This window comes from Haliotis cracherodii, unplaced genomic scaffold, assembly GCF_022045235.1.
Source record: "Haliotis cracherodii isolate W230 unplaced genomic scaffold, xgHalCrac1.p SCAF_20, whole genome shotgun sequence".
In the NCBI taxonomy this organism is placed as follows: Eukaryota; Metazoa; Mollusca; class Gastropoda; order Lepetellida; family Haliotidae; genus Haliotis; species Haliotis cracherodii.
This window is the reverse complement of record NW_027266276.1, coordinates 1,867,610-1,876,494: the sequence shown is the minus strand read 5'-3', so window position 1 is coordinate 1,876,494 and position 8,885 is coordinate 1,867,610. Positions and strand designations below refer to the sequence as shown.

The following is an 8,885-nucleotide window of genomic DNA, read 5'->3' as shown; positions in this document are numbered from 1 at the left end:
GCACAGAATGACCCCAATTCAATAGTTATGTGGCGTGTCTTTTCAGTTGCATATTTTTTAGACACTTCAGTCACTTTGTGACCTTTGCTTGGTGTTATGGAAGCGACTGATTTTATCAACACATTTCCGTTTTTTAAAGATTAGGTTTTCATATACCAGTGTTTTGTGTCCTCCCGGGAGAGGAGTGGGTGGTGCTGGGTTTACGCCGCTTTGAACGGTGTCAGTGAGTGAGTTGTAATTTAACGTCGCGTCGGCATTGTTCAGACATAGACGAAGACGAAGAATGATTTATGTGTCGCACAGTATACAATCACAAAGATGCAATAGAGAATACAATGCAGCACACTGTCCGGCCAACATGGCCTATGGGACACAAATTAAAACACAAAAAGTATATATTAGAAGCACATTGTGCTTAAATGACATATAAACACAAAACATGATGCTACATTGCTTACAATTCTGGCAGGCTACATTCATCACCCCCACACCATACACTTCAACCCATACCTCCGCTCAGCCCCCCGTCCATCCACCCACTCCCGCTCACCACTCCCCCCTCATCCGCTCACCACTCCCCCTCAACCCCACACCATATATACCCGTCAACCTGTACCTCCGCTCAGCCACCCGTCTAACCACCCACTCCCACTCACCACTCCCCTCTCACCCTCTCACCACTCTCCCTCACCCCCACACCATACCCTTCAACCCATACCTCCACCCAGCCACCCGTCAATCCACCCACTCCCACTCACCACTCCCCCCTCACCCGCTCACCACTCCCCCTCACCCCCAGACCATACCCTTCAACCCATACCTCCGACCAGCCACCCGTCCACCCACCCACTCCCGCTCACCACTCCCCCCTCACCCCCAGACCATACCCTTCAACCCATACCCCCACCCAGCCAGCCGTCCATCCACCCACTCCCGCTCACTACTCCCCCCTCACCCCCAGACCATACCCATCAACCCATACCTCCACTCCCGTCCACCCACCCACTCCCACTCACCACTCACCCCTCACCCCCACACCCAGCCATCTCCACCACCAGCACCATCCCCCATCACCCGCATGAACAGTCCACACACACGCCCGACCCACAGCGACTAACAGTGCGTCGGTTTACGGCGTATCATCTTGAGAGGTGTATCACAATTACGCAGGTCGAAACACACTAGCATGAATAGAGTGAGTGAGTTTGAACAATATTCCAGTTATATCACGGCGTGTCAGCTTACTGTGGGGGAAAGCTCGCAGTGATGCAGGTCTTAGACGTTTACCACGAATGGAGATGGTAAACCAAGGATAGTGATCAGTACGAATCTGGGATTCGAACCCTTGAATAAGAGACGCAGCAAAGGCAGAGTGACGACAAAGGCCACTTGGCTAGCGATACGACGAGTTAAATTGAGGTTACCTGTACTAACGTACATGCACCAGTGCACTTATAGACTTCAAATCATTTGACATCCCCCGGTAATATTACTAGCATATTGGGCGGAGGGGTATCCCAGTGGTTAAAGTGTTCGCTCTGCATGCCGAATACCCGGGTTGGATTCCCAAATGTGCACAATGTTTGAAGTCCATTCCTGCTTTGATATTGCTGGAATAATGCGTAAAACAATACTCACTCGCTAGAATATTGACAGAAGAGGCATAAAACCATATACTCACTCTACAATCGCATGCAAACATTTATGCTTGAAGTAATGTTTGAATTTAATACGTACAATAATAGGTGATCGCTTCCTTTCTTTGTGTTAATTATCGTCGTAAAATATGCCCATGTTTTACAACGGGCTCATACAGCAACGTGTCTCAGTTAACAAGAGGATCACAGCCTTGCACTAAAGGCACACCGTGTAACCGAGGAAATTGATTAAATTAAAATATGGCATGTTGTTTGAATACCACTGGAATATCAAAACAATACATTACCTCAGGTATATCAGTGCAAACAATGTGTTCCTTTACATAAGTACTTTGAATAGTTTGAAACTCTCGACAGAAATCATTCCGATCCAGCTTACAAGAATTGCCCAAATTGTTTCTTATTTTACTTTGTTAACGATTTTTTTCACAGGTCGGATGCCGGAATTAGAACATGCCAGCTTTTGTTTTACATTAACAGAATATCATTCCATCACAAACACACTCACCACGGAAATTGTGTTTCGAACAGATGGTAATCATGACATTTCTTCGCAATCTGTATCGGGATCATTCTACGTTTTCTTGTTTTTGACATGATGGGTTTTTTTGTTGAGGCTTCTAAAGTTTTACCGAAAGATGTCTCGAAACTGGCACCAGAATAAGGCAACACACAGTGTACCATGGACGCTTTTACTGAGATTCTGGGGTTCGACCCCTGAATAATATGACCCTAGTACGATTACGAAATTGAACTGTTGCCAGGACACCCGTGTACCATTCATTAAGTAGATAACATAGGGGCACCCGTGCACACATCCACGCTTTAAGTGGGTTACATTGGGACACCCGTGCACCCATCGACGCTTTACGTAGGTTACATTGGGTCACCCGTGCACCCTTCGACGCTTTACGTAGGTTACATTGGGACACCCGTGCACCCTTCGACGCTTTAAGTAGGTTACATTGGGACACCCGTGCACCCATCGACGCTTTACGTAGGTTACATTGGGACCCCCGTGCACCCATCCACGCTTTACGTAGGTTACATTGGGTCACCCGTGCACCCTTCGACGCTTTAAGTAGGTTACATTGGGACACCCGTGCACCCATCCACGCTTTAAGTAGGTTACATTGGGACACCCGTGCACCCATCCACGCTGAAAGAAGGTTACATTGGGACACCCGTGCACCCATCCACGTTGAAAGAAGGTTACATTGGGACACCTGTGCACCCATCCACGCTTTACGTAGGCTACATTGGGACACCCGTGCACCCATCGACGCTTTAAGTAGGCTACATTGGGACACCCGTGCACCCATCCACGCTTTAAGTAGGTTACATTGGGACCCCCGTGCACCCTTCGACGCTTGAAGTAGGTTACATTGGGTCACCCGTGCACCCTTCGACGCTTTACATAGATTACATTGGAACACCCGTGCACCCATCCACGCTTTACGTAGGTTACATTGGGACACCCGTGCGCCCTTCGACGCTTTAAGTAGGCTACATTGGAACACCCGTGCACCCATCCACGCTGAAAGAAGGTTACATTGGGTACCCGTGCACCCATCCACGCTTTACGTTGGTTACATTGGGACACCCGTGCGCCCTTCGACGCTTTACGTAGATTACCTTTGGACACCTGTGCACCCATCGACGCTCAAAGTAGTTAAATTGGGTCACGTGTACAACCCACCGACGTCATCGGGGTAGATGACACACATGTCGCACATTATAAACACCTGGTGTCCATCCAACACTGACTTCACACCACATTAGCATTGGTACATATTCTATCAGAGAATCCCCAAGATGTTAACTCTTCAGAATATAAAGAAAGTAAATATACATATAAAGTTTACAACCGGTTAACTGTGCAAAAACACGAGTTATCCAGGCATGCGGAGAAGAAGTCTGTAACAGTGACGAATCACTTGCTAGTTCATTTGTGAAATGCCATGTTTACATAACCGACAAAATCTATCAAATATAAACTTTCATTCTCCTTGTAAAAACAAGAGAAGCGGTTTCACAACCCTGAGCAGGGAATTGTAAGCCTCGCGGCGTCTAGAAGCTTTAAATCATGGCAAGCGCTCACCACGCGCTAGACCTTGTTCTCTTGTCCTCTCACACCAGCGCTGAGGCTGAGATAGTGATGAATGTAACCTTTGTGCAAGGCAGCGCGCTCTTGGCATCGACCAGGCAGTCAACCTCTCTCTGTTTGTTTTTAAAAAGATTGTATTTTGATCAATCGACCCTATTATTCTTTCATTCATAAATAATTTTAATAAGTAATTATTACGAGACTGTGAATAAACCGTATAAAAATATTATTGATATTTTCACAAGACTGTTTTTACTCCTGATGCAATTAATATTTTATGGGTTTTTTTCTGCTATGACGTACCGCGATGCTGTCAGATGTATCTGCAGAAAGTTAGATGGAGAAAATATTGAGAAAGTGGGCGTATATTGTTTTAAAGGACAGACCATTTGAATTATGTGTTTGAGAGGGGGAGAGTTCTGGGAGGTAGTCTTGGCATCACTAAAGAAAATACTGCAACAAATATTGCCTCAAGGTTTTGCCAAACATTATTGACCAAAACATGCTGGATGCCCTCAGAAAATCGGCTCATCCGTTCATAGAAAACATTGTATGTCTTGTAGCAGAGACTGAAAAAATATCCTGTCACCAACAACAACAAAAAATTAATTTAAAGGAGTATCAATATTTTTTGTGTACATTGTCTGATGTTTTAACGCCACACTATAATATTATCTTAGCTAAATGGCGACATGCTGTAAATAATAAACACACCAGAGATTGATATTATTAGAAATGTAACTAATGTTATTACTAATGTATTAGTGGTTGGTTTACGCAGATTAGCACCGATTACGGAATTAACAAGATCTGCTCCAGCAAAACCCACACGGTATGATGCAAGGAGTTTTGAAGCCGTTGTATAAAGTGTCACTGTCGAAGTTTTAGGTGTGTGTGTATGGCGGGGATGGGGGGGGGGGGGGGGGGGGGGGGGGGGGTGTTGGGTGGGGATGTTGGGTGGGGGTGCGGGGGTGACGTAGGTATAAGACATAAAAGCAGCTTGCACCCAAGCAGTGGTGACTGCCAAAGAGACTTAGTGGTGACGAATCTGGGATTCGACCGCTTGATCTGCGGATCCTGGCACGGTTGGCGATTTGGCCAGGTTAACCAGGTGAGTGAATGAATGAGTTTTTTACATAGCTTTGAACAGTATTTGAAGGTAAGTCAGCTTAATTGATGTAAGACAGTTTGGTTGTTTACCAATTTGGTGAAACCCACCGGAACGAGTATGATGTTGACAAACTTAACATAACGAATTGAAGATCAACCGTGCCCCCATAAACTTGGTAGAGAACATGCATTGAATATATACCACACGGAATGGGTATGAACACACACAAAAACAGCCAGCATACGTAATATACGCCCCTGCAAGTCAAGACTTCAATCAAGCTCCCCAAGTTGCCCCTTCAGGGTCGCACAGACATATACTAAATCCCATAATTTCAGCGGAGAATTGGCGTGCACTTTGCATCCCCTGTGTAATAACACACTGGTTGTCAATATCGGTGCGCATTGCAGTCAGAACGATCGACAGGCTATCAATTTCAGCAACAGAAATTGCACGTCGTGTGGGGTGCAGTGTCACGCTTCAAAACCGTAAAGCTCTTTGACATTTTAATGGCTTCTCCACTCCGGATAACGTAGATTGTTATTAAAGCTGCAAAATGTCCGTGCACGGCACATTGGGATAAACAGCCTTGACGATGGAAGCTTGTTAATATCATCGTCCATAGCAGATCAACAAGCGTTTGGTGCATCCAACAACATTGGTTGTTTACGTCAAAGATGGTGTCTATTTCTGGTCTCCTTGAGTCAATGTTGGAGTGAACACCACGACATAAGCATGCTTCGGCAACACGTGATCATGCGTTTAGTCACCTCTAAAGGAGCGGATGAGAGAGAATGGATTTTAACAACTTTTAGTAATTTTCAGCAATATCGATATATCTTCGAGGACTACAGAAATGTACACAAGCAGGGGATCGAACCTGAACCTGACGAACAGCTTTACCGCTCGCTTACCCACTTCCAAATAATGGCCTTGTGTATTGAAGAAGCAAAATCACATTGTGTTTGTCCGATTATACTGATTTATAAAGTGTAAAATGTGAAGATTTTATCAATCTTGGTAAACATTGTTTCTGTACCATGAAATCTAGCTCAGTCTGTATTAACTCGACATATGTTAAACACGATGACATTCTGCTGTCTCATGCAAATCCGTTATAGTACCATGGTTTTAAGATATAACTACGCTTGTTTCGAAATCCGGATTACTCGATGTATATTCGAGCTAGCGAAGTTTTGCTGTTGTTAAGACGGTAACGGTAGATTATTCTTCGGATTTTTATACTGTAATCAAAGTTCCATATTTCCATTTGTTTGTGGTCAAATTGAACAGATGTTTAGAAGACTTGAATGTTTCTATTCAAATGTTTACCATACGCAAACAGTCATAAGAAAGTTAACGATATTAATATGACATGTGACTTTGGTAGACATTTGGAGAACGTTTCCAAATTTGACGCATCAGTGCCAAAATAATGCCAGATGGAATATCCTTTTCTTAAACTAGTCCGATTGCAGCACAAGGCCGATTTCGGATACAGTCACGTGGTTTTTTTTAGGTGAACAATTGACTTGCCGTTGCATGTGTTTATGACGGTTGCCATAGTGAGGCTTGCCACGCTCTCCTTATCGAGAACACCTGGTATCATAACTATTTGATAGTTATTCATAAACATAATTCTTATAATATAGTCGGAATAGTACAGGTTCCTTATTTGTGGAAAGACTTTAAAACTTTTATTGCTCTGTTTGCCATTTGTTTGCCTGGCCCAGACTTGACACAAACATGCGATACGGCCCATGTCTCACGCCGTCACTGTATCCCGATGCTCGTTAGTCGTAGTTAACACGCTGTGCACGCTCGGAACCACTTCACACGTTATTCAATGCCTGCTGAAACAAATCTGTTCAGCTTCGACCTTTCATAAAATTCTTTCAACCTTTGGAAATTTAAGGATCCTTTGAGGGATTGAAATATCACCGGTTCTGAACATTTATGTAACAAACAGAGTTTTTAGTGATAAAGGTTTTGGGAGAAACTCGAATGTGGTCATAATTCTAGTCCCTTATGTACGCACGTTTTTTCACAGGAGTTGGATGAGTGCTTAGAGGTGATGGCGCACTAACCATAAACAGACAGACGTGCTTTATGAACAGGAGTCAGTTGATAGACTCGTTCGTGTTCTGTGGTGCTGGCACACGTTTGTTTTAAGTTTTTTAGTTTGTTGTTTAACGCTGCACTCAGCAATATGCCACCTATATGACGGCGGTCTGTAAATAATCCAGTCTGGAAGAGACAAACCAGTGATTGACATAATGAGAATCGATCCACGCAACTGTGATAGCATGACATTCTTCAGCCAAGTCAGCGAGCCTGACCACCCGATCCCGTTAGTCGCCTCTTACGACAAGCATAGTCGCTTTGTCGACATAAGTACATGCTGTGGTATCTTCTCTTACTCCAAATTGTACCTAAAAATGTTTGCACAAAAATAAATTTACAAAGTATAATGTTAATTGAATGTGTCCTGAATATAAAACAACAAAAATATAAAAAATACTACGGCAATAAATAAACTGAAATTCACCCTCATTTAACTCGACACTCTTACAAGCGGACTGTCAAAATTATATAAAAGCAAAAAAATTCATGATCGTACAAAATGTCTACTAAAAGCAGAGGTCATTGCACGTTTGCGAATATGTCATAAGCATGGGTTTATGAATCACTACCAACAGCAATGATATCAGGTGTTCGCGAAATGTCAAAGTATCCTGCCCATCTGGTGACACCCATTACAAACATATGCAACATTCAAAGGTCACAATTCCTTTATCTGTACAAATAGGCTTAATATTCTTATACTTAAAGCTTCAAGCAGCACATATTTTGAGAAACGTTTAAATGCATACGTAAATCTACCAACACACTCATTGAATTAACTACATTATGTGGACCCCACACAGAATACACAGTCCTGGATTTATTCTAATGAATTATGACCCATATATTGAAAGAGAGCGTGTGGGAATGATGTCACGATGTCAATAACCTTTCTGGGTGATGGATGACACTTTAACTGAACACACGTTAAAATATAATCATTCTCCCGGCGTTTCTACCACATCTTCCAGAGAGGGATGACGGAGGTTAATCACCAATCACTCACCTTAAACCCCCGTGTCAAAACTCCACCACGTTACATCCACCAGCTGAGCTAAATGTCTTGAATGCTGCTAAACACCAACTAAGACACCAGGTGTTCAAAAGGCTGAAATCTTTACCAATCCTTACTTTGAATGACAGTGGTGAAATGGATGCGCTGTGATGTCCTGTAGCTTGAGGTGTTGACCTTTGCCACATTCTTTTGACCCTTGACATGTGTATGTTACTTGATCCGGACACTTAGTGACCTCAGCTCTAGTGCTGGACTGATACAAAACCCACTCACGTGAAATATGCACATATACATTTCCTTCAGTAGTTGTCTTCATTATGGGAAAATAAGGGCGTATCGATCACCAAGTGTTGTCAATGTCAGTCGAGATTGAAATCTACAATTCCACAGAAATAACACGTTGTCTTTAGTCTAGAGTACCACAGTTTCGGGGATGTCATTTGAAGTCAATTATGCCGCTCGCCGTGATTGAACAAGTTGCAGTATAGATCAATGGTGAAATATTATAATAACTGACGGTGTCGCTCACATTGAAATCGTTACGCGGGTCTAAATATGTGGAGATTATCAGTCATTAATTCCCATATGTTTCCTGGCGTGTTCCCAAGATCCAAGGTTAGATATTCTTGGCTGTGAAGTGGCCTCATCCCACAGTGGACTCATTAGCCAGGAGGTGTTGGGTGCCGTACGTTTCAAGTCAAACGAAAAGTAACATCATTTTTATATGACTAGAGGTCATTCAATTCTTTTTACATAAGTTCATATGTGCGTCGACAGTAGGACTGGCTGAAAAAAGATCTCACAAAAACCATAGGCGGTGTAAGGTCAGATTGGCGGACAAAACGCTCTTGCAATGACCTTATGCAGATT

The 8,885-nt window shown here is 43.4% G+C and overlaps 1 protein-coding gene across 1 annotated transcript; it reads left to right on the top strand.

Moving 5' to 3' along the window:
• The first annotated feature begins 439 nt into the window (after positions 1-439).
• Positions 440-1,117, top strand: LOC139470421 (uncharacterized). Its single transcript, XM_071252831.1, has one exon. It carries the CDS (start codon positions 440-442, stop codon positions 1,115-1,117), a length of 678 nt encoding a protein of 225 aa, XP_071108932.1.
• The last annotated feature ends 7,768 nt before the right edge of the window (positions 1,118-8,885 follow it).